Raw genomic sequence first — 26008 nt, 5'->3', positions numbered from 1 at the left:
CATTTATGAGCATTGATCAACCTCTGCATTGCTGCAATAGTGCTTTGATAAGATTTTAAACTTATTCAACACTTGAGACAATCACTGAGTATATGTGAGGCATAGACCAGAGACATGGCTCCCTCTAGTGGATCCAATGTTACACTCATGCCATTCACACCTACTGAACATTAAAATAAAACGTGAACATCGACAAATCATCAGGGGTGGAAAGTGACTGGTTACAATTACTCAGATTACTGCAATTGATTACTTTGTGTGTACGTAAAATCACTTTAAACCAGCTATTTTACTTAAGTTTATTTTCGGGGAAGTGTTGTAGCCTACTTTACTAACCTTGCAAAGCAGATGGATTTACCAGACTCCATTTCTGTCATCAAGCAAATCCAACCGAGCAATACAAATTTCTGGCTAAGAAATGTTGCAACCTCTGCAATTTGAAAATTGCAAATTGTCCTCTAAGTTTCCTAAAATATCAACTTCATTTTCACTAGTTAGAAATTATGTACTGATGAATTTGATGCGAAAAAAAAAAGTCAAAACGTAAAAGCAAATTGAAAGACTCAAAATGTGAGATAAAAGTCCAACATATTAGTTCAAAAGGTCAAAACACAAAATTAAATGTCAAAATAATGTTTTTAAAAAGCAAAGATATTAAAAAAGTAAAGTTGCAATAATGTTTTAGTGGTCAAAATTTTGATTTAATTTATTTTGTGAGTCTAAAATATTTTTTAAAAAATGGGATTAAAAGTCAAAGTTACGAATTGAAAAGGTCAAAACGAGATAAAAGTTGAAATAATGGGCTAAACAGGTCAAAATATAACTTATAATTACAATTGTGAATCTAGAGGGCCAAAATAGGAGATTAAAGTCAACATTATGAATTGAAAAGGTTAAAATATGAGAAACAAGTTTAAGTCATAATTGTGAGGTGCAAAATTAAAGCTATGAAAAGAAAATACACATCTTTTTCTTTGTCAGCATTACTGACTTTTCATCTAATTATTTTTACTGTTTACTTTTTCAAATTTTTATGTCTTAAGGATATTTTAACTCATCAAGGTTGGATTTGCATTTTTATACTGGAGGAAATGTGCAGACCTCAAACCAGTGGGTCTGTAATAATAAAATACGGTATGATCTTGCAAGCCAGGTGTCACTATACCACGACCAGATTTGGTCCCTGGGCCTTGAGTTTGACACCCCTGCCTTAATTTATTGACGAGCATGAAGCTATGAAGCTTGCAGTCAAGTTCTCCCCCCACCACACACACACACACACCCACCCACACACACACACACACACAAAGTTTATCATGAATATGAATAGTATATGAATGCAGCAAAAACAATAAGCAGCCATATCTTGAAAAAGAAAAATAGAGAGCAAAGGTGGATAGCAGAGACATTTTATTTGTGAGGTCATTCAAATGATCAAATAGCTCTTTTGCACATCTAGATTTTGTAAGGTAACCAATTAATGTGTGACAGAAATGGGTGCGGCGCAGTTTCTGCAGAAATCTGCCGTATATCATAACGTCACTGTCGTAAACACCGACTGTCGTGAACACAGGCCGCCCACAGAAGATGGCGGCGGAGCTGCATCCGCGGAGCGGAAAGCTGATCGGCCTGTCCAACTCGAACCGAACCGCTCGGCGCAACCAGCCCGTCCAGGAGTTCAACCACGGCCTGGTGTTGAGCAAGGAGCCCCTGAGAGACCGGGATGTCTTCACCGTCCGCATTGACAAGAAGGTAAACAACAACAGGCCCGCTGCTGCTGCCTGTTAGCGGGGCTGAGAGCAGCGGGAGTGCGGGAGCAGCACTGGGTGGACGGGCCGGGGGTCTGTCTCTGTCCGCAGTGAGGGTCTTCTTCTCTTACACAGGGCGGTCCTCTCTGTGACAGCAAACACTGCTGTGGCGAGTATTCAGGGGCTTATTTACGTGTCCTGTCAGAGGTATAGCAAGCAAAGAGGCTTAATGACCACGCTCCTCTGTAGACATGTTTAACTCATCACCAGGCTAATCAGAACCTGCTTGTGTTGCCTTGGCAGCGTCAGGTAGCCATGCTAATCAGCCGTTAGCAAACGGGGTGGTCTAAGCTAGCCTCTCTGAGAGGTACTATAAGGACTCTGTGTTGGATTTTTCAAGGACTTGTGATTGTCTTAAGCAGGACAAAATCGGTCTATCGGACCCCTGTGGTTTTGAAGCTGTCGTTGTTTGGTGCCTGTCAACCTCAGTGACAGCCTGCCCCGCTGACTAGCTAATACTGCAGTGCTCATATGAAGCAGAGCTATCATAGCACCCTTCTGTTCAGATAAATAAACACAATACATGCTGGTAGCTACAGCTATTTGCTGTTAGTGAATTTAGTTGTAATTGTAAGAGCTTTATGTGAAATAATACAGCTTTGAAAGCCTTTACACACGTGATAAAAACCAAGTATACTGAGAGCTCAGCAGCTCTGCTACTGCAACACTGAAGAGGTTGACCCCTGTAATCACCTGTATTTATAAACAGAAATTCCGCTAGTGCCATTTCTGAAGTAGTTTCCTTTCATTTAACGTTCTTTCAACCATTTCTATCTGTAACTATTTTAATACAAGTATTTCCTAAAAAGGGAAAATATAGATAGAAAGATATAAATAGAAATCTGTTGCTCTTAGAAAACAATGTAGTTTAGTTTATCCAGATTCTGATATGATGGGCAGCTTGTTTGGCTCCTCAAGTATTCTACAAAAGGTCTTTTTCTTATATTTCAAAACAAACTTTACATCATTTCTCATCATAGATATCTACTCTATTATGAACATTAAGCACATCTTCACTTCATCTTCATTTTAGAGCCTTCATAAATCCCTAAAACGAATGCATATTCAATTCAACTCACAACTTTATAACAGACTCTTGGTCCAGAGAATATCTACTGCTTGTGTCTTCTAACCATACCATATCAATGCCTGTGCACACTGTTTACATTTTTTGCTGTTATCAGTGCCAGAAAGCTTGTCTGTTTCACACTTACTGACAACAATAGGTCAGCCCTGAAGCATGTACTGTGTTCAATAGGGCCACAACGACCTCCTCTGAGTCATAATAGGTGGTTTCTCAGAAAATATACCGTGAAGAGAGGAAGCTTCACATGAGCTAGCAAAGCTCAAACTGTGGTTTAATAACTCCAACTGTATGTAAATGATTAGCCATCCTCGATGATGCTCTCATGCTGATAAGCTCTCTCATAAACAGAGCCATGCTCTGTCGTGACATGAATTGACTGTTTGAAAATCAATACTTTTCCATCACAGATTGGCATGACCGCCCATCCTGTCCACTGACCTGCACTGAGCTGAAACAGAGTCAGAGAGAATGAGTAAAATAAGTATTTTACTGGACAGTTTGGAGAGTGTGGGTGAAGAAAAAGTGACATCATCATTTTGCTTTTTGTCTCTGCTAGTTACCTCTGAAAGTTGGTTTTATAGATTTAAGTTATACCAAAAAACAGCCTCTTCACACTACTTTCAAAGCCATTTAAAAGCATTAGTGTCAAATACTGTAGTTAGCCTATAGCTTTTCAAATATAAGGTTGTTCTCGATATCAGAGGAAATGATCGCTATTAGGGTTTTTGCGAGCAGCCTTAGTCAGCATTAAAAGCTAGCATGGCAGAGGTTGGCTCTTGAACACTCACTGATCAGCCTTCCTAAGTCAACAAAACTCTGGTGAAGTGTGGCAAAGCCCCAGCTGTTTGCTGCCCATCAGTATGGTTTTTCTTCACTGAGCACTTATCCTTTCAGTTTCATTTTTATTTCATTCTTGAATTTTCGGCTCTTAGTTGGCTTTATAACACACGCTATGATAAATTGGCATCCTCAGGATCTATTACACAGTGTTTACCTGTAATATTATTGGTAATAACATTAGCAATCCAAATATGTAAAAATGTACACAGAAAACTGGTCAAAACAAACAGCAAACTGAGATGAATGGGTTAAAGTAGAGATGCACTGTTTGGAGAACTAAGTGCAGATGTTTTTTTCTCTTACTTCTTTGAGTTTGATTGTTGGTGGTTCTTCTGAATCAGGTGTGCTTAGAGGTATAACAGTATTCAAATTTCATATCACAATAATCATGACCTTAAAATATCACAGTTATCAGTATTATTGGGATATTGTTATATATGCTGAAAATCTACAAAATGTACTGATTTATCATTTAAAATTAGCTAATTCATTAAGCTCCATATTAAAAACACTATAAATCACATTATAAGCACACATACAAAGCATACACTTTAATTTAGTAGAAACAAAAGTAAACATGAAAACTTTATCTAATGCGCATTAATGAAGGGATTTTGTTGATAAGGTTGTTAAAATCTTTGATACTTTTTTGATACCTGATGCCTTTAATGACATATCCATTATTTTGACATTTGATGTGGCAGAAAAGTACCAAAGTAATCAAAGAAGATCAGAATCCTAATCAATCTGGGTCCTTATCAATACCACTATTGATACTTCTGTGTTGTTGGAGGAAAGAAGATCTGTATTTAACATAAGTTGTCTGAGATGTGTAGATTTTTAGTTAGTAAGTTTATAATTCAACCTGTTATTTCTATTCTGCATTGCTGATAAAGCATTTCTTCCCACATCAACATATATTCAAGTTTCTGGATAAAAACTGAATTCTGGTTTTTTGATGTGACACTTGAAGAAATCACGAAATTTCTTTTAGGCTACATTAGAGGAATCATATTTTCCTACGGTCCTTGAACACATCATAAAATAACCATCATTTACCATCATCTTAAGTGAGCTAGTTATCATCTTTATTTCAGTGCTGATTTCAGCATTGAATTATTATTTCAAACTAACTAGAGCTGCTCCAAAGTTTGAGAGTGCTTTTTGTTTGTTTGGATTTCTTTTCATCAAGCCTACAGTCTAAGGCAGGCTACTGCATTCTGGTCTAATTTGATTCTTAATGCTGATGTATTTTAAGCTTATTTGATTAGCCTACAGCTAAGGTGCTCTTTAGTCTTCTTGTCTGTCTGTGTCTCTGAACTCTGACAGACGGTCACAATGAGTGGGGCAGGCAAGCGGAGAAACAGCAATGCCTCCTCCCCCGACATGTTTTACATCTCAGGTTGACCTGTTAATGTTTTTTCTCCCCATCCACCTTAGGACCTGCATAGCACACTGGCATTATTTCTGTGATATGAAGGCGCGGTTATCATGGTAATTAAAATATGAAAGGTATGATAACCATGGGGAAATTTTATCACGACTATCATTAATACTGGTAACCGTTTCATTTCTAGGTGTACTAATGCCTGTGTTAAACTTTTACAACACAACAGATACAAATCTGCTACTGACACCAGTTCATGCCCACATTATGAGGTATGGCTATTGAATAACGAGACTATTGCTGTAAAACAATTTTACTGAACATAAACATTTTCACTGTCTTTCTCCTTCAATCTCCTCCCCTTTCCTATCATATCCTCCACTGATCAAAGTAGTACAGTCGGTTTTCTTTGGACGGTCATTTCTGAACCTTTAGTTCTTTTCTTAACTTTCTTAACTTAACAAAACTTTAAGCACAGATTTGATCTTAGAAAAAAAGGAAAGTCACACGGTGCTAGATCAGATGAATAGAAAGGGTCCTCAAGCATTGTGATTTGTTTCTGGGCCAGAAACTGTTTTACCGAGAGTGCACTGTGAGCTGGTGCTTTGTCTTGAAGAACAAAACCTTTTTTTCCCCACAGTTGTGGTGTCTGTCTTCTGACTTCCTCCTGCATTTTTCTAGAACCAGTTTGTGATATTGTTGATTTGGACTCACATTGCCGTGCTTTCTTCATCCTCGGTGACAACGGTGTTTTCCGATGCATTGACTGCTGTTTTGTGTCAGGATCATATTGAAAGATCCAAGTTTCATCGCATGTAATCACTCCTTCTAAAAATTGTGGGCTTCCTTCAGTTTGTTCCAAAATATCTCCACAAATGTTCTTGCGTTTTTCCTTTTGATCAGGAATTGGACGTTTTGGGTCAACTTTGGCACACACTGTTGTCATGCTATTATGCAGCTCACCTGCATTTATGCATGAACATTATGCAATGTTCCCTATACACCTCAGTTAATGCATTGCTCAATGTTTAAGCAAATCTTTCTTGCAAAAACGTGCACTTAAATCAGTAGCTAGCAGTAAACTAAAGACGCCATTTATTGGAAACTTACAGCAGTTGTGCGTGAATACCCAACCTTTAATATATAAACTCAGTGTGACTGTGAACCACATGGTTTTATCCTCATAAGTACAATCTCATTATTTAGCCTAATAGAGACCTTGTATTTGCTGATGGCCATTGCTTGTGAAAAGGGCCAATGCTGATGTTAAATTGATGCACCTGTGCACCCTTAATTTGCATGATCAATTTTGGCAGCTTTAGAAAGTTGTTGTCTCATTCATAAGACATTTTTAACTGACTTTTATGACAAAAATTTTCAGTTTAAAACAAACGAGATGAAAGAACAATAATGGTATCAGACACAACTCACATAAGTAAGAGATAACTTAAATTGGACGCAATAATACAGAAGGCATTATCAACGGGTGCATTACTAGACTGGGAAGAAAAAAATATTCATTTTTGTCTTGAACTGTCTATTGTCAAACTCGTAGCAATACACAGGCGTTAAAAATGCAAATTTATTTAAAAATCAAGCTGATTAAAGAGGTCACTATATTCACAGTCAGGCTGTTACATTTTGCCCATCTGGAAACCTTTTCTTCATATAGTCTTAGTGGTGCTTGCCATGCCCTGCTTTTTGATGCAATTAATTTTTCATTATCTCCAAAAGCTGTCCAATGGTCCTAGTTGGCATGTACGACTGTATCCTGCAGTTATCGCTCCTTTGAAACTGAGAGCGAGAGAGAGAGAGAGAGAGGCAGACACCCACAGCCTGCCGTTACATAAGTGAATAAGCGAGGGAAAGAGATGTCTGTCTCCTCCACGCAGCGACCCGGTCAGGCTGAGTTCTTTCTAAATCTGTTAACCTAGTTATCCGGGCGTTCGTAGCACACTGACTTACATAGCACCTGCCTGAGAGCCAGGGAGGACACCACGGCGGCAGACGAAGGAGAGGAGACAAATGGGGCACTATTTTAAAAAAACAAGAACAACCACTCAGGAAATGTCTCTTGTTTTCTCTTCATAACGGAGGTGAGCTGCAGGAAAAACATCCCAAGAGCTGGCTGAGCGTCAATGTTGCGCTCAAGGTCACTTCATCAGGGTGGATTTCTGCCAAATTAAACTAGAGTCCTGTGGAGTACCAGAAAAAGAGGGGAGGAAGAAGGTGGCTGAGGATTAATCGTGAAGTTTCCAAATACTTCTGACTCATTTCTTTCTTTGAGGGAGAAACTGCACAGTTTTTTGTTGGATGTCGTTCTCAGGGGGGACGGCAGGTGGAGTGCAGCGAGCCAGGACATCACTCCTCAGCGGGATGACGTGGGTTCGTGCCCCCGTGTTGGAAAAGCATCTGCTGTGCTGAAGCATTTCTGAGCAGGGCTGTGACTCTCCTCCAGCTGCACTGAGTCTGCAGTGGAGCCAAAAGGAAAAAAAAAAGACAGAATTCATCCCCGGGAGATCAATAAAGTATCACATCATTTGGAATTTATGTGGAGTTTGGTGTTACACTGTAGAAATGGATATCTGGGACTGCGTGGTATGAGTCCTGTGTTGAACATAAACATGAGGACTTGTGCAGCAGAACGTTCTCCCTGAGTTTTCCTGTATTGAAGGCAACATCATGAAGGTGACGCCTGCTTGTTGGCTTATTTGCTTTGTGGGCACAAGTTTAATCATCTCACCTGGACGGCACAAGCATCTATGTTTTAATAAAAGCATATGATGGTGCACAGACTTTTAAGGACAGTAGTGTTAATGAGAAATAGATTTCTTTGACCCTGGGTTCATTTTTTCATACTGTACTGCCGGTTAATAATAGTTCCACTTACACACAATCATTCTGCTACATTTGCTGTCACAGAGCTTGTTTGTCTTTTGTGTGGCTGTGCACTCACACTATCCTGCTTCATTTTCAAAGGAGCCCTCCCTTAGCTACGCTCTTTGCTGACAGAACGCCTAAAAATAACAAGACGGATCATACAACAAGGCTTACTTTGTTTTCCATAGATATTGTCCTGCAGTTTTTAGCTCAGAGCTTCACTTTTTGAACATCACTGCTCAGAGGAAAGATTGCTGACAGCCGTTCTGTTACTACTGTCTCCCTTTATACCTTAAAAAGTAGCTTATTTGACCAAGACTGAAAGTTGGGAAAAATATTAGGACACAAAGTCAGGCTGTTTTAGCACTTTTGGTGACATGATACTAATTAAATGGTTCATATTGTTAAAAAATATTCAGCCCTAATTCCAAAAAGTTGGGACGCTCTGTAATATGTTGATAAAAACAGAATACAATAAATCTGATGAGCCCATATCTTCTTCACAAAAGAACATAACATATCAGATGTTGGTACTGAGTCATTTAGCTCATTTTGAATTTATTGGCAGCAACACATCTAAAAAAAAGTAGGGTACATTTTTACCATTGTGTAGAACCTCCTCTTCTTTTAACAACAGTCTGTTAAAGTCTGGGAAGTGAAATCAGTTGCTGGAGTTTTGGGAGACTAATGTTGTCCCATTCTTGTCTGATTTAGGATTATAGCTGCTGAACAATTCTGGGTCTACTTTGCCAGATTTTCAGTTTCATGACGCAAATGTTTTTTTTAATTACTGAAAGGTCTGGACTGCAGGAAGGCCAATTCAGCACCTGGACTCTTCCACTGCAAAGCTATGCTATTGTGATGGATTCAGTATGTGGTTCAGTGTTGTTTTGCTGAAATATGTAAGGACTTCCCTGAAATGGGAGCGTATATTGCCCTGAAACCTCTATATACCGTTCAGCATTGTTAGTGTCTTTCCTGTTGTGTAAGCTGCCCACGCCAAACGTATTAATACAACCCCATACCATCAGAGATGCAGGCTTTTGAACTGCGCGCTGATAACAAGCTGGAGTATCTCTCTCCTCCTTAGTCCGCAGAACATGGCGTCTGTGGTTTCCAGAAAGAATTTCAAATTTTGATTCATCTGACCACAGAACAGTTTTCCATTTTGCCTCAGTCCATTTTAAAGAGCTTTGACCCACAGAAGATGGCAGTGTTTATCATGTGTCTTCATCTTTGCATGACAGAGCTTTAACTTGTATTTGTGGAAGGCACAGTCAACTGTGTTGACTGACAGTGATTTCTAGAAGTGTTCTTGAGCCCATGCAGTGATCTCCACTTTTTAATACAGTGCCGCCAGAGGGCCCAAAGATCATGAGCCCCCTATATGGACCCTTGGCCTTATCCTGTGCACCTAAAAAAACAGATTAATGATTAAAATCCACTCAGTGGACCAACAGTTGCAAAATGCCTAATGTAACAAATGTGATGCAAAAATATGTGAAATTTTATGCCAATTTTTTTCCTTTTTTTGGATTACAGTAGAATATTAAATAAACATCTCAGATCCAAAAAGAAAAGATAATTTTCTGGCTATTATTTGAGGTGTCAGGCTTTAAAGGGTTAATGATGTAATGTACTGTAGATGGGTCAATATTCAAAGTCTTCTCAGTGCCTGTCTAAATTGCTCCTTTTATACCCAGCAATGTTACTGACCTGTTGCCAGTTAACCTCAGTGGTTGCAAGATTCTCCTTCAGCTGTTTTTCATCAGTACCACTTAGTTTTCCAGCCTTTTGCTGCCCGCTCTACTATTTTCTAGACTGTGGTTTTCATCACATTTAAAACAAGTTAATATTTTTCATGAAATGCTAAAATGTCACAGTTTCAACATCTGATTTGTTGTTTTTGTTCTATTGTGAATAAATATGGGTTTATGAGATTTGCAAATCATTGCATTCTGTTTTTATTTACATTTTACATAGTGCCCCACCTTTTTTGGAATTTGGGTTGTAAATAGAGGGTAGAATAAGTTTTACATCTTTTCTTTATTTCCACTGAAGGTGAACTCCTGGAGTGGTTCCATCGAGATTGGCGTGACAGCACTTGACCCCGCAGCGCTGGACTTCCCCAGCAGTGCCACAGGCCTTAAGGGCGGCTCCTGGATCGTGTCAGGCTGCTCGGTGCTACGTGACGGCCGCTCCGTCCTAGAGGAGTACGGACGCGACCTTGACCAGCTAGCTGAAGGCGACCGGGTGGGCATTCAGCGCAGCTCCCGCGGCGAGCTCCACCTTTGGGTGAACGGACAGGACTGTGGCGCAGCGGCAAGTGGGTTGCCGCCGAAGCTGTGGGCGGTGGTGGACCTTTACGGCAAGTGCACTCAAGTGACAGTGGTGAGCTGTGAGCCGCCGCCACCCTCTGCAGAGAAAGAGACAATAGAAAGGGACGAGGAGGTGGATGATGAGGAGGAGGAAGAGGAGGTGGTGGTGTGCGGAGGGCGGGAGGATGCAGGGATCACGGCACTGATGAATGTGGCAGCAATGAATGGAATGATGAACGGAGATGAAGGTAGTGGCCTTTTATTAACCACTGTGGTTCTTTTTCCCTCCTGCATTCTAGGATTTGTAGTTTTCACCTCTTTTGTTCTTGTTCCTGGCAGTGCCTGAGCTGAGCTGCAGTCACAGCAGACCGGACAAGTTTCCCAACAACCTGGAGCCAGACACCGGTAAGAAAATCCTCCTTGGATCAAGTAACAAACAGTGTGCATCATCTCCAGTATTGACAACCTCCTCTTCCTCTCTCTCTCTCTCTCTTTTTTTTTTTTTTATAGTTCTAACGGAGCACCAGCTCTATGATGTGTTCAACAACGCAATAGTATCTTTTTACCGCTCTGAGGATGAGGGCGGAGGGGAGGATGGAGGAGGTGGAGGAGGAACAGGAGGCGGTGGCAGCGGTGGAGGAAATGCAGGAACTGAGCCAACCAGAAATGACAGGGGGAGCAGCAGCAGCGGAGGAGGCGCAGTTAACACTGACAGTGGGACTGGGACTGGGACAACAGGAGGAAGTGGAAGTAGTGGGAGTGGTAGTGGAGGAGAAAGTGGGAATACCAACAACAGTCCTGCTGGCAACGGAGGAGTTGGGCAGGGGATCATGACAGGTGGAATGACTACGAATGATGCGCTGCTATTCCATGAAAAGTGCGGCACACTGATCAAACTGAGCAACAACAACAAAACGGCGGAGCGGAGGAGACCGCTTGACGAGTTTAACAATGGCGTGGTGATGACAAACCGACCGCTCCGACACAACGAGATGTTTGAGGTGCATGCAATTTCAGTTCAGGGGATCCATGTTTGCACGGCAATAATTCTGGGGCATGTCACTTAGCTTTAACTAAAAATGTATGTGTTGTATTTTCAGATTCGTATTGATAAGCTAGTAGACAAGTGGTCAGGATCAATAGAGATCGGAGTGACCACACACAATCCAAACAACCTGGACTATCCTGCAACTATGACCAATCTGCGCTCAGGTAGCATGACTAATCACATCCACAGAAAGAAATTTGATACATTCGATAAACTAGACAGTAGTTGTTTGAGTGAAGTTATATACATAATTGTTCTACTTTGTTAGGTACAATCATGATGAGTGGCTGTGGGATACTGACGAATGGGAAAGGAACCCGCAGAGAATACTGTGAATTCAGCCTTGATGAACTTCAGGTTTGAACACTCACACACACACACACACACACACACACATTTCCTTCTGAGCCACTGTGTCTGTTTATAATCTCTGTAATCTTCTCTCATCCACGTTCAGGAGGGAGATCACATTGGGTTGATGCGCAAAGCCAGTGGAGCTCTCCACTTCTACATCAATGGAATTGACCAAGGTGAGAGCATTTATGAGGAGCAAGGAAACCCACTTTGCTCCAAGTGGATATACGGTGCCCTATAAAAAGTATCCACCTGCTTGGATGTTTTACCCTTTTATTGATTTTCTAAATCAATCTTGGACAATATAGTTTGTTTTCTGACACAAAAAGCATGCAAAAAAACAAAAAAACTTTCTTCCATTTGACCATGGAGTCTCCCACATGCCTTTTGGAAAACTTGAACCTGAATTTTCTTCAACGGTGTCTTTCTCTTTGCCACTCTCTCATAAAGCTTTGACTGGTGAAGAACCTGGGCAACAGTTTTATGCAGAGTCCTTCTCATCTCAGCTGCTGAAGCTTCTAACTCCTTCAGCGTACCCATAGGTTCTTGGGGGGCCTCTCTTTTCTCCTTTTTGCATGGTCACTCAGTTTGTGAGGACAGCCTGATCTAGGCAGATTTATACATATTCCTTCCATTTCTTGATGATAGATTTGACTGAACTCTGGGGGATGTTAACCTGGCACGCCATCTGGAAAACCTCTCATACACAGCGTTTGGGAAAGGGCAGAGGCTTTGAAAAAAAACTTGGAGGGGATTGGATGAACATTCTGTCAGTCACATCTTTACGGACCAATCAGAGCAACAAAACACCACAACCACTACAAAGGAGTAAACTCCATAACAAACTACATAACGCGAACCATGGCGACTGTAGACGTGTCAGTACACGACTTTTGTCGTTTTGAAAAGAAAACAACTCACTGCTGTTCTTTGCTCTTCTTTTAACAAAGAAATGTGGTCAATTTCTGATAAAACTGACGTTATAGCAGCACCCACGCTAATCTCTTCCACCACCTCTGCGCTGGCCTCTTGTTGCTGCTTGCTTACGTCATAACTCTGCCTCGCCCTAAAGTACTGCCCCTCGTCGCTGATTGGTCCTGTCACTTTCTAACCGGGCCCAGACAGTTCAGACATGAGCTTTGCAAGATGGATTCACCTGTGAGAAACACGGAAACGGGCTTATCCATCTGCTATGCAAGGTTAGGGGGATGTACAGTTCCTTAGAATTTTTTCTGTATCCATCCCCTAACTCATATTTTTCAGTAACCTTTTTTCTGAGTTGCTTTGAGTGTTCTTTTGTCTTCAGGGTGTAATGGTAGCCAGGAATACTTAATAACCAGTGACTGGACCTTCAAGAAACAGGTGTCTTTATACTACAGTCACTTGAGACACATTCACTGCACTGCATTAGGTCAGTCACTTTAAAGGGGGTGAATATTTATGCAGTCCCTTACTTTACATTACATATTTTGTTTAATTGACATTACTTTGTAGAGATCTGTTTTAACTGTAACATTATAGAGGGTTTTTAAAAGAAAATTGTTAAAAAACAAAACAAAAAAACCCCAATACATTTACCACGATTGATTGAGAAAACTGTTTACATTCATCAGTGACTATATTCACCGAGGAGACTAAAAGAAGACTACAATGTTAGTGCCGAACTGTTGTTAATTGAAAATCCATGATATTTCTCCACTGTGCATATAATCTGTAAAAACACAAGCAGAGATGAGGTAAGTGAGCATTCAAGGTGTGTCAGTGTGTCTTCAATATAAAGTTAAGTAAGAATTTATAGTGCGATAATTTGAGTGTTTCATAATTTGGCTGACTCCCATTAAAAAGTAAATACTAAAATCTAAGAAATTGTTATTGACTAATGTTTGACTAAAATGTTTTTGTCAACTAAAACGGTTTAAAATGACTAAAATGTGACTAAAACGAAAGAACATTTTTATCCAAAGCCTAACACAAGATTTGAAACAGCTGCCAAAAATTAACACTGACCCTCTGTTTACCAGGTGTTGCAGCAGCCCAGACCCCTGGCGTTGTTTACGGTGTGGTGGACCTCTACGGCATGGCTGTCAAAGTCACCATAGTCCACAACCACAACCACAGCGACCGCCTAAGACGCAACAACGCCATCATGAGGGCTCTATCCCCCGATGTTGGCCGACCAAGGCCAGCTCTCTCCCTCACCCCAGACCCAGAGGGGCCTGACCGACTGCTTTTCCACCCCAACTGTGGTCAGAAGGCCGCCATCATCGGTGACGGCAGGACAGCGCTACGGCCACAGTGAGTATACTTCTTTGAATGCTTGATTCTGGCACGTCCTCATCTGAAAATTACAACGTCTATGTAGAATCTGGCAGAATAAGGAGCATTAGTTACGTCTTCTGCAATATAAAAAAACATTAAGAACAAGAAAGATTCGGTGTGGATATTTAGGTAGCATACATTAGACCCCACCAGAGTGGTTTTTGAGTGTAAAAGTCCTGTTTGCTCATTTGTGAATTACAACTCTGTGCGATACACGTTTGCTGCCAAAATATCCAATTTATCGTAAAATGTTCAAATACTGTTAGGTTTTTAAAAATAGTCGTTTGCAATGAGGGGAGCTAAGAAATTTCTTTCTCAAGCACTTTGAGCTTTAAAACCTGAAGTACTCATTAGTTTAAAATGCTGCATCCACAGCGCCACTGATGACTTCAATCATGGCGTGGTCCTGAGCAGCCGACCTCTGCGCTCCAACGAGGTTTTCCAGGTCCGCATTGACAAGATGGTGGACAAATGGGCAGGCTCCATTGAAATCGGTGTCACAACGCACAACCCTGCATACCTGCAGCTGCCTTCCACCATGACTAACCTGCGCTCTGGTAAGACGAAGTGAACCTGTCTCATCAGTATGGATTTTTTTGCTGAGACACCCTGTGAAGGTGGATGATTTGTTGTTTTCAGGGACATGGATGATGACAGGAAATGGTGTCATGCACAACGGAACAACAATTCTCGATGAGTACGGACATAACCTGGACAGGCTTAAAGTGAGTGATGTTTTTCTGTTGCTCAACAGATACACCAACCCTAATCCTCTGATCTGTTCTTGCTCCCGTAATGCTTCTCACCCCGTCCTGTGCAGATTTTTTTGTTTTTTAACCCGTTGTCTTTCTTGCAGGCGGGTGACACAGTAGGCGTTGTCCGGAAAGAAGATGGCAGCCTCCACTTCTTTGTGAACGGTGTGGCTCAGGGCCCGGCAGCCTGGAATGTCCCCCCCAGTGTGTACGCCGTGGTCGACCTCTATGGCCAGGCTGCTCAGGCCACCATCATGGACGACATGGGTGAGAGAGCAAGGAAGTGAAATGTACATCCATTTTGCAGAGTCCGGAACTAAAATAAGAGGCTAGCCTTTAAATATTTCCTCTCCTCTTCTTAGTGGATCTCCCCCCTCTCCCTGAGGACAGCTCAGAGGGTCCCACTGCTATGTCCCCTGGGAGTCCCTGCTCAGTGGCTGGTGCCAGCACAACCAACGATCTGCGTTTCCACCAGCTACATGGCACCAATGCAGTCATTACCAATGGAGGGCGCACCGCCCTGCGTCAGAACTGCCGCAGCGAGTTCAATGACGCTATCGTCATTTCCAACAGGTGATGAAACAAATGAGAAATAACTGGAGTAGGATGAGCACTTCTGCTGTAGAGTAAATATTGAGTTTTATGTCAATGAAATTGTAAAGTACTTTCAGTTTCTCCTCCTGTGACTTTGCAGCAAAGACTAAACAGTATCCAGACAGTATGTTCTAACAGTATCCCACTTTGAACTCGTCACTTCCCTTCAGGTGCCTTCGAGATGGAGAGCTGTTTGAAATAGTTATTCAGAAGATGGTGGACCGCTGGTCGGGTTCAATAGAAGCAGGTGAGGTGTTTCTAAAGTGTTCTCTTGGTATCCAGCTGATTGTGTTAACTAACATGTCTCTTGTGTACTTAATATTGATTTTCACTTTGTCCAGGAGTGACAGCAATCAGGCCAGAGGAGCTCGAGTTTCCCAACACTATGACTGACATCGACTACGACACATGGATGCTCAGGTAGAATATTGAGATTCAAAGGCTGTATGAAGTTTTTGGTAGTCTTGCCTGCTGTTTAAGTCCCCTTAATTTACTGTTGTAAGGCTACTTTTTAATGGTGTCTTTTTAATAGTGTTAGAGCAGGGGTGTCCAAACCACCTATACTTGACAGTATTGCATTTCTGAGTTTTGACATGACACAGTGCTGCTGCATTAATTGTGTAGACAAACATTTTGACAAGAAGAAATAGCTGGCATGTTTTTTTATAACTAAACTGAAACAATAATGTAAATGATATTTAAAAGCAAGACAGTAATGATGTCTCAATTCATTATGCCCTGTTAAATCGAGACAAAGGACCATGGCAACAAATAGCAGCTCAGATGGCTCTCATTTGCTCTGAAATCTGCTCTCTCAAGGTCTGGCATATTGTGCTTATCTTCTTTAGGCACAAACACTCATGTAAAGTTTGTCAGCTTTGTGCAGTTTGCACCTGTTTTGTATCTGAATATGAAGATGAGCAGTCAGTGTCTTCCCTCTTTGCACAAAGCATTGTTCTCATCCTGACGAGGGTCAGAGCCAGTGGTAGCTTGGTCCGACTTTGACAAAATGCAGTTTTTAAATAATAATTTGATTTATGAAGGGAAAAAAGCCGCCCAAACCTACCTGGCCCTATGCGAAAAAGTAATACTCCCCTTGTTAAATCTGGAATTTACTGTAATTAACCACATGTATTTGGAAAGCTGAGTTCAGTTTCACTAGACACACCCAGGCCTGATAACTGCCAGACCTGATGAATCAAGAAAGCCCTTAAGTAGAACCTGTCTGATAAAGTGAAGTAGGAATAGATCTTGAAAGGCAACACAGCATGTCGCCATCTAAAGAAATTCACAAACAGATGGGAAACAAAGTCATTGACATCTATCAGTCTGGAAGGGATTACAGAGGTGCTTCCAAGGCTTCAGGATACCAGCCAACCACAGTGAGAGCCATTATCCACAAAAAACAAACAAGAAAAACCCCCTAAGCCCCATTTTGTATTGACTCCAGGTATCTTTGTCTAGTATAAAAAAATTTTGATAATCTGAAACATTTAAATATGCTAAAGAAAAGAAAGGAAATCAGGAAGGGGGCAAATACTTTGTCACAGCACTGTATCTGTATGTAGCCCTCAGTGAAAAAAGTTTGGATACCCCTATTTTAGAGCTTCAACCCTTTTCATCCCTAAAAATCAGTTACTTTGTGGATCTTTGATGTCGTTTTTGTCTAGTAGGAGTCATAGGCCACTATTTTTAGATTTGAATGTGAGGGTACTTCTACAAACTAAGTCAAATGCAAAGAGTTAGAAATGTATTTTCTTATGCCTTCCTCCTTTTCTCACAGTGGAACAGCCATCATGCAGGATGGCAACACAATGCGTAACAACTACGGTTGTGACTTGGACTCTCTAACCACTGGCTCACGTATTGGCATGATGCGCTCAGCCAGTGGTGACCTCCACTATTACATCAACGGTGTGGACCAAGGGGTCGCCTGCTCTGGTTTGCCTCCAGGTAAAATAGAGGTCATCAGAAGTCATAGTTATTTAATCTTTAATCTCTGCTGAATACAGATTTGGTTGCAACATCACTAGCATCATCTTGTCTGTCTGTCTCTCTCAGAGGTGTTTGCTGTGATTGACCTGTACGGTCAGTGTGTTCAGGTGTCCATCACTAGCTCCTCTGGCCCGCTCGATAACAGCCTCTGTACCAGCAACGTCACCGAGAAAAGCTTTCCCATCCATTCTCCAGGTACACACCAGGGTCCCCGCTCAGGTCTGGACACTAAAATCTGTAAAACCTTTCTTGTACAGTTTTATGTGGATATATATTTGTTTAACTGTCAAGCCTTTCATATATCTCTAATGAATTGTGAAACATTTGTGGTAAAAGTGTTACTTTGGAAAAATGAACGCAGAAATGAAGTGAAACTTGCCAGATGTGTTTATGTTTGTATTTCTTGTTTGTGTGTGTAGTAGCAGGTGTCGCCCATCGACTTCACAGCAAACACGGCAAGAACGTGGTACTGCTGGGAGAAGGCTGCCAGGCAGTCAGAGTTGGGGGTTATGCTCATGGCATTGTCTTCAGCGCCAGGGAACTCAAAGCAGATGAACTATTTGAGGTAAAAAAAAAAAAAAAGGCTTGTTATGCAGATATACCTTTTAAATATTGATTTGGGGGTGAAATTAGAATGAAAGGGTGTATGTTTATCCTCTGTAGCTTTTTGATTTTTGTTTCCTCTTCTCAAATCTCTCTCTTCTGCAGTTGAGGATCGATGAGGTGGATGAGCAGTGGTGTGGTTCGCTGCACATCGGGCTGACCACGCTGTCCCCTCCGGAGCTGCCGTCCTGCCCGCTGTCAGGTCTCTCCCCCTCCCTCCCACAGCTTCGCACCAAGGTCACTTGGCTGCTCTGCGGCTCAGAGGTCCGTCGCAATGGTGTGCTGCAGCGCCAGAACTACTGCTGCTCACTGGACCGACTGACGGTAAGCTGCACCCTCCCTGCTGTGCTGAGCTGTGGGCTTAGCTCCAGAATAGATGAAAAAACTCACCTCTAGATGCCTGTTAGGTTTAAAATGTAACATTCTATCGTAGTCAGAGCAAAATGACTTGGAAATACTTCAGAACTGACATCTTACATTTGTATGATCATTAGGTTGGGAACCGTGTTGGTGTCAAAAGGTGCAGTGATGACACAATGCACATCTTCATTGACGGAGAAGACATGGGACCTGCTGCCACTGCAGTAGCAAAGGTATACAGACATCCAAACAGGCAACTACTTAGTCTACTGCTGCACACTCTAAGCACCTTCCTCTACCTCCTTGCAGAATGTTTACGCAGTTTTGGACCTGTATGGGCGTATAACGGCAGTATCCATCGTCAGCTCATCTTTAATGGAAGACACAGAAAGCATAAAGGCGCCCTCGCTCTCCTCAGACAGCTGCAGTGAAGGAGAGGAGGACAGCACCCCTGTTAGAGAGGTGGGAACCCTCAACAATGGACAGAACCTTCAGTTTACAGAGTCTGAATCTAAAACTCTTTGTGTCACTACTTCAGGTTGAGGTGGAGCCGTGTGCGCTTGTTCCGACTGTCATGGCATTCTTGGAAAACCATGGCAAAAACATCCAGCTGTCCAATCAGAACCTGACAGCAGCCAGAGTGTCGAGCTACAACCAGGGCCTGCTAGTCACTGCCCAGCCACTGGCTCGCCAGCAGCTGTTCCAGGTAAGTTTTTGCTGACTTGATGTGGAAACTGAGGCTCAGCTAACTGCTTATGCTAGAGCTTCACTAAGTAGTCAGTTGGTTAATGCTGTAGTCTATAAACAGCTGCTCTAACAGTTTCAGATCGACCGTCTGAACCCATCGTGGACATCATCGCTGTCGTTAGGGGTGATAGGCCACTCCCCCGACCGGCTCAACTTCCCCTCCACAGCGTGTTGTCTGAAACGCTCTGCCTGGCTGCTTCAGAGGGATTCTGTCTTCCACAACTCACTTAAGGTAAAACAACTTATGCAATCATGCTTGCAGCATCTACTGAGAAATAGCTGTGAAATCTTCAACTCTTGATTAATCTGTCATTCTCGCTCTCTTTCTTCATCATTTTAATTCCTCTCTGCTCATCTTTCTCCTTGTCTGTCTTTCTCAGATATGTGAGAACTACGGTCCTAATCTGGACACTTGTCCAGAGGGGACAGTGTTGGGTCTGCTGGTGGACACCAACAGCTGTCTCCACCTTTATGTCAACGGTATGGACCAGGGTGTGGCGGCGCAGGACATCCCTTCACCCTGTTACCCTTTCATAGATCTCTACGGCCAGTGTGAACAGGTCAGAATTAAGGACACATACATGATGATCCCAGATCAGGAAAAAAAGGAGAGTTAGACTCTCTAATTAATTTAGATTATACAGTGCTTAACAAATTTATTAGACCACCTGTCATAAAAACAAGAAAACATAAATATTTTAGAAATCTTTGTGTTTAAAACTAAAAATGTTATTGTTATTTATTTGGCAAATAACAAACTGAAACAATTAAATAGTCCTTTTTCACACATAATAACCAAAAAACTTAATATTTTGTATGGCCTCCCTTGGCCTTGATAACAGCTTGTATTCTTGCTGGCATTGTTTTTATATACTTTTCCACAGTCTCTTTTGTTATTGAGTTCCAAATAGTTTCTAGCTGTTCCCACAGACTTGCTTTAGATGAAACTTTTGTGTGATCACTAAATCCCAAATTTGTTCAATAGGATTCAAATCCAGACTTTGACTTGGCCAGTCCATCAGTTCCAGTACTCCAGAGTCCTTTTTCCTGCTCAAATAGTCTCTGCACAGCTTTGAAGTATGCTTGGGGTCATTGTCTTGTTGGTATATGAACCCACGACCAATCAGATTCAGTCCAGAAGGGATTCCATGATGCACTAAGATGTTGTGGTAGATGTTCTTGTTCATGATACCGTCCATTTTCACTTATTTGCCCACACCGTATCCACAAATGGAACCCCATACCATAGTGGAATCTCCACCATGTTTCACTGTGGGTGCAGTGCATCTGGCATCAAAACGTTCTCCAGCTTTTCTGCGGATATAAACACGATGATGCTGACCGAAGAGTTCAAACTTGGACTCGTCCGTCCGGAGTACCTTCTTCCAGTCATCAACAGTCCAGTGTTTGTGGTCCCTGGCAAATCTGAGGTGTTTCTGGATGTTTGCAGGCCTCAATAATGGCTTCTGCATTTTGTAAGTACCAGTCTGGGCAATTGACCCCAAAGCATACTTGACCACACTGTGAGAACACTTTATGTCTTTCCCTATTTGTCTCAGAGACCATCCAGCGTCATGAAGTGCTTTAATGCGGACTCTTTCATTCTCAGTGAGCTCTCCACATTTTACCATTTTGAACAGGAATGAGGAATTTCAAACTGAATTCACCTTTTATACCCAAATTTGAGCCAGCTCACTGGGCTTCTCTGAGAAGTCAGAAATGAATCAAGCATAACATTCAACCACTAAAACTAAACTTTTCTGTTCAGGAATGCAAGTAAAAAACTATAATTTGACATATTAATCAAGAAATAATAATGTGCTTTACTATTTTTTCAGTTTTTTTGTAAATCAGTAAGTTTGAAAATTCATGGATAACAATAATAATTACATTTTAGCATTTAAAAAAGTCGTTTCGGCTGAAGAGCTTCTACATATTGATGAATTAACCATTGCAGAAACATAAAAAATGATTTCAGTAATTACCAATGCTGTTAAATTAGGGCAGCTGTGGCATAACCTTACTTTGGGTGGTGGTCTAATCAATTTGTTAAGCACTGTATGTTAAATTGTTTGGTCTCTGAGATATCAGAAAACAGCAGAAAGATGTCAACAGCAATTTCCTAGAACCCTACTTAATGTTAAAACATTGTATTTTAAGGGGCCTTACAGCTGAAAACTTTTTAAGCAATTTCAAAGTTGCAGACAAAATTCCAAAATCCGAGTAAAATCATGAGAGTCATGCGAAAATTGCAGCATGCTCCTGTGATCTCAGTCGTTAGGTGTAAGGTGGTCATAAAACTTGATCCTAGCAGTTTTAAAGCAGTCTATCTTCTGTCTTGGTGTTAGGACAATAACAAACTGGTTTGATATTGTCTTAAGTCTGTAGTCTGGTCTTAGCCAAGTTGTGTTTTCAATGATGCAGCCGTCATCCACAACCAATGAGACTCAGGGTTGAGCGTGAGCAGGTTGAATTGGTTAACATTCCAAAACATGAATGACAGGGTTGTTCAGTCTGAAGCCGCTGATTGCCCACTTATAACTCAAGAGATGAAAAAGCTTTCCTGCTCAAAGCTGCTGTCAGATCTTGCTCCATCTGTTTCTTTATTGTGTCTGTCAATTCATTCCAAGCTGACAGGACAGGTACGGTAAACCTCCATTGGGGTTTTCGAAGTAAAAGCCCTATCCGTTTGTTTATGTGGTGAGACTTTTATTTTAAAGTGTCCGGGATAGTTCTTCGGTTGTTGCAGTAACTTGCAAAATTAATCTTTAGTTTTTATTTTTACTTTAGTTTGTACTCCATCTAAATGATATAAAATACAGATTATAAGAGTTATTTACTTAAATGCAATATCCATCTCCTTTTCAAGATTGATCTCCGCCCAAAAGTTGTTGTGGATTTCCACAAGATGCATCATGGGAAATAATCTCAAAAGGAATTGTATTCTAGTCTTGTAGTTAGTGACTCCCAGTCTAAGCAAAATCTTTGGGCGCACTCACACTAGGCCATCCGTACCGTGCCTGGGCCCGCTTCAGCCTAAAGTCTGGAACGTTTGGCCAGTGTGAGTGCAATCGTTCCGTGCTTGGGCGCGGCACGCTTCGCAGCCCCGGCATGGAAGGACAAGGTGGGCCTAGGCATGGCACGGATGCAAATGGAGGGGCCCTACACAGGAATGTGACGAAAAGTTAATTAACAACAAAAGGACCCGCTTCAAAGTGCAGAGAGGACACCAGGCAGCAGCTGCATGCCAGAGACAGCAGGATTTCTTCTATATAGATAGAGAGAGCTCTATATATTTTGTCTCACTTTATTTCAACAAGTTACAAAGATTTTATCAGAGCTGAAGAATTAACTTTGCGCAGCTCCATACGACCTTGTTCTAATGGATCCCAGTTCAGTCCACATTCCTGACCAGTTTCTAGCAAAGTCAGGCTTTAATGACTGTGAGGTAAAGCTTCTTCCCTTGACTGAGTCACAAATAGCAGCTCACAGGATAAAAAACACCTTTAATCCTCTGTGTGTAAAGGAGAGTCTGCTAAATATGCGGATAAGTGTGTGCAGGGGTTAATCTCACAGCTGATTTAATCTTTCTTATTATATAATAACAATATCATACTATCATCCACTGAATTAATTTACCTTTAACTCTATTTCATGTCAACAAGAAGTGAAATTGTGGTCTTGATTGCTGACGTATGAACAGGACATCATTTACTAATCCTGTGGCGTTTTCCCTTCCAGCTCTCATCAGATGGTTAAAATTTATCTTGTTGCCGTAAAAAAAATTCTTTTAACTGAACATTTAATCCATGAAATGGATTAAATGTTCCATGAAATAATCATGGAACATTACGAGACAGAGATGTTTTAAAGTTAAATGCAAAGCCAGAACTACACTCCAGACATGACTGCTTCACTGTGTCACCCCGCCCAGTGGTTTACTCAAGAAATAGTTGCGAGTATTTGCTTCATGTGTCATAATGTTACATAATTATACATTATTTTTTCATAGCGTGGTGAATGTGCAGGCCACAACTTGTCCACGAGAGCATTTTGGAGTTGTTGGATTGTGTATTTGATGAGTTTGATGGGGGACAGTAAAAATTCCATCTGCTAACATAGCATTAGCTGTGCAGCTGGTTTAACAGTCCCCCCAGATCTAGAAACAGCTTGCACCGACCACTAAAGGAAACAAACTTATTACTAAGACTATAGGAATTATGGCAATGGGCGAATTTGCCAAAATGTTGAAGTATCCCTTTAACATTTCAAAAGGATAGTGATTTATTTTTTGGTGATTTAATGACTATCAGTGTGTCATTACATCCATCAGAGTGGTTGATGAAATTGTGCTGATGACTGTTCTTTTGTCGTGGCAGGTTACTATAGTTACAAACAATGTGCCAGCTGTGGGGGGAGAAAATGGTGAGCCACGATGTCAGGGTGACATGGAGAAGGCAGATATGGTTGACGGTAAGAATGGTAACCTGTTGTAAATCTTCTATTTTGCCTCTGTTTGGCCCTTTATGCCTCGATTCATAAATGTTTTTTCTCTCTAAAGGAATCAAAGAGAGTGTGTGCTGGACGCCCCCTCCAGAAGTCAACCCCAACAAGACCTGTGAGTACCAGGCACTGTGCTCACGCTTCAAGGACCTGCTCACGCTACCAGGTGAGTCTAAACAAAAGTTTATATGCACTAATTTTCTGCTGTCAGTCCAAAATCATTCAACATGTAACAATGGTCTTATTTTTCTCCACTGCCATCCATAAGATGGCTATTTTAATGAAGACGCAAAGTACAACCTGTGCTACTGTGAGTCCTGCCACAAGCTCCGGGGTGATGAGGCTTATTACAAAAGAGGAGAGCCGCCCCGGGACTACGCCCTGCCCTTTGGCTGGTGCCGTTTCGCCCTCAGGTGAGAGAACTGCACAGCCAGATACATTTTAGAGTTGTGAAGAATTGAACTTTATTCTTGTTACTGTAATTTCAGAGGCACTACAGGATTAAATGCAGCCATTCCAATTGTGAATATAAAAAGTGGGCTTCATATATTTCATTCTGTTTATCTCTCATGAGTCTATATATCCTTTAATGCAGGATCAAGCCCCACTGTGAGGTTTCTAATGCACTGAAGAAGTGGCATATAGCTTACCACGGCACCAGTGTAGGAGCCCTGCGACGCACACTGGACCACAGCCAGCTGCTGCCTGGTAGGGACCCTCTTTACAAAAGCACCAACTTTCTGTATCACTGTGAACATTATTTTTATTTTTAATCCTTGAAACATTATTACTTTAAATCTATAGAAATGTGAAATAAACAGCTCTCACTTGTGGAGATAATTTTACTTTTCTGAGAGATTTCAGTGAAGGAATGCTTCCAAAACTTGTAAGATAAGCGAAAAATTTCCTAAACTATTGAAGTCATTTTGTTATTGTAGGAACATCGTCCATCTTCTCAGTGTCCCCGGTGAAGGCGGAAGGACCCAACGGCTACAGTGAGCCTGAGGAGAACAGCGCCCCTGGCAGGGAAGTACCCAGAGTGCGGCTCTCCCCCACTATGCGCTACTCCGGCATGGAGATCTTTGCCCCTAAAGTGCAGTAAGTCTCCCCTTTTTGGTTTTGCTAACATGAAATAAAGGTGGAGCATTATTTATTCATAGTTCTCCATCTCATCTTGCAGATTTCAAGACCCCCGTTCTCACCGCTGCCATCAGGCCCAGGTGGGATTCCAGGTGTGTGTGCGTCCTGGCTCCTACAAAGTGGGACCGCAGACGCTTGGCAACAGCGAGCCTCTGGACCCTCGTTTCAGCAACTCAGAGATCGAGTGGATCACAAAGGAGCAGGGTGGCACACTCCTCTACGGACTGCTCATCCGGGTCGAGTGAACAGGGCGGTGAGGGAGAGGCATTCGGGTGGACGTGAGGAGGATCTATGGAGGTTCTCCTTATACTTTTAATGAAACTGACAACCAAATCCAACCCCTGCCTTGAGCTAGAGACTCCTCTGGAATCCAGCTGTCCCTACTGTGGATTGTTGACAACTCAGCATTATTGATTTGTTTTGTTTATTTTTGGTTGTTTGCTCTTGGACTCTTTTAATGGCCGGGGGCTACGGCGGTCTCAAAGAAGAACAGACACTGCCTGCACTTTATGTTTCAGACACTCGTGGGCGATTTTTAAACTTCTCATCAACATGATGCGTTAGCCATTTGCTACATTTAGTTTTTCTCTTTTTGCCATATGTTGGTTCTCATTCTTATACGATTTTTACTCACTGCTTTTTTTCTCCCTTATCTTGTGGCGCTTAATTTTACACTTATCACCTTTGTTTTGGTCAGTGTTATATTTTGGGAGGCGCTGTCCCCTGCCAAACTGCACGTTAAAGAATCGTCACCTAAAAGACTGAAACATGGATTAAAAAAAAGTAAAAGAGTGACAATGTTTTCAAAAAATATTTAAACAGAAACAGAAAGACACTTGAATCTGAGAATGAACCCAACGGTGTCTTTTTGATTGTGACTTCTTCAAGAGGGGAAGATTTGAAAAACTGGAGGAAGAAAAAAGTGTTTACACGTACCGCTGTATGTTGCTGTCCTCTGTGTCTCCATGTTAGCAGTCTGGCTGCTTCATCAGTCCTGTTTGCTTTTTTTTTCTGACCCAGCATCACTTGTGTTTTGTTCTGTCTGATGGAAACTATTCACAGGCTTTACACTGTGGAAAAAAACTGGAAAATTTTACAGAGAATTTTACTGGTGAATACATAACCTCCTCTTTTAGGCAAGACAGAACTTTGTTTGGAGGTAATAAATGGCGTTTTATCTACCAGCCTTACAGTTACAGTTTTACAGCCAAGAGGAAACCTAGTGAAATATTCAAATACACGTATTACCTGATAGACGTGGTCGGAGTTTGGG

The 26008-nt window shown here is 41.6% G+C and overlaps 1 protein-coding gene across 4 annotated transcripts; it reads left to right on the top strand.

Moving 5' to 3' along the window:
* The first annotated feature begins 1426 nt into the window (after positions 1-1426).
* On the top strand, positions 1427-25916 carry neurl4 (neuralized E3 ubiquitin protein ligase 4). 4 transcript variants are annotated; one of them, XM_041779264.1, is made up of 29 exons: positions 1427-1752; positions 10064-10568; positions 10660-10725; positions 10831-11321; positions 11421-11532; positions 11637-11725; positions 11826-11898; positions 13744-14017; positions 14417-14598; positions 14681-14766; positions 14898-15060; positions 15156-15366; positions 15558-15634; positions 15729-15807; positions 17171-17340; positions 17449-17577; positions 17805-17947; positions 18091-18309; positions 18480-18578; positions 18655-18807; positions 18884-19051; positions 19166-19324; positions 19473-19652; positions 23472-23565; positions 23654-23761; positions 23864-24008; positions 24191-24303; positions 24534-24693; positions 24776-25916. In XM_041779264.1, the coding sequence occupies exons 1-29, from the start codon at positions 1588-1590 to the stop codon at positions 24978-24980; spliced, it is 4818 nt and encodes a 1605-aa protein (XP_041635198.1). In that variant the 5' UTR covers positions 1427-1587; the 3' UTR covers positions 24981-25916. The 4 variants fall into 4 exon arrangements, with proteins under 4 accessions (XP_041635198.1, XP_041635197.1, XP_041635196.1 ...); XM_041779263.1 differs by having other exon boundaries at positions 17802-17947; XM_041779262.1 differs by having other exon boundaries at positions 17449-17601.
* Positions 25917-26008: the final 92 nt, after the last annotated feature.

This window comes from Cheilinus undulatus, linkage group 22 (genome assembly GCF_018320785.1).
Source record: "Cheilinus undulatus linkage group 22, ASM1832078v1, whole genome shotgun sequence".
NCBI lineage: Eukaryota > Metazoa > Chordata > Actinopteri > Labriformes > Labridae > Cheilinus > Cheilinus undulatus.
This window is presented reverse-complemented; position numbering and strand designations above follow the sequence as displayed.

Bases quoted from the DNA above. Each gene is read 5' to 3' on its own strand.
- neurl4 (XM_041779261.1), top strand. From the start codon at position 1,588: ATGGCGGCGGAGCTGCATCCGCGGAGCGGAAAGCTGATCGGCCTGTCC. The intron at 14,018-14,416 runs GTGAGTATACTT...CTGCATCCACAG, and splicing joins AGGACAGCGCTACGGCCACA to CGCCACTGATGACTTCAATC. The intron at 24,304-24,533 runs GTAGGGACCCTC...TTGTTATTGTAG, and splicing joins CCACAGCCAGCTGCTGCCTG to GAACATCGTCCATCTTCTCA.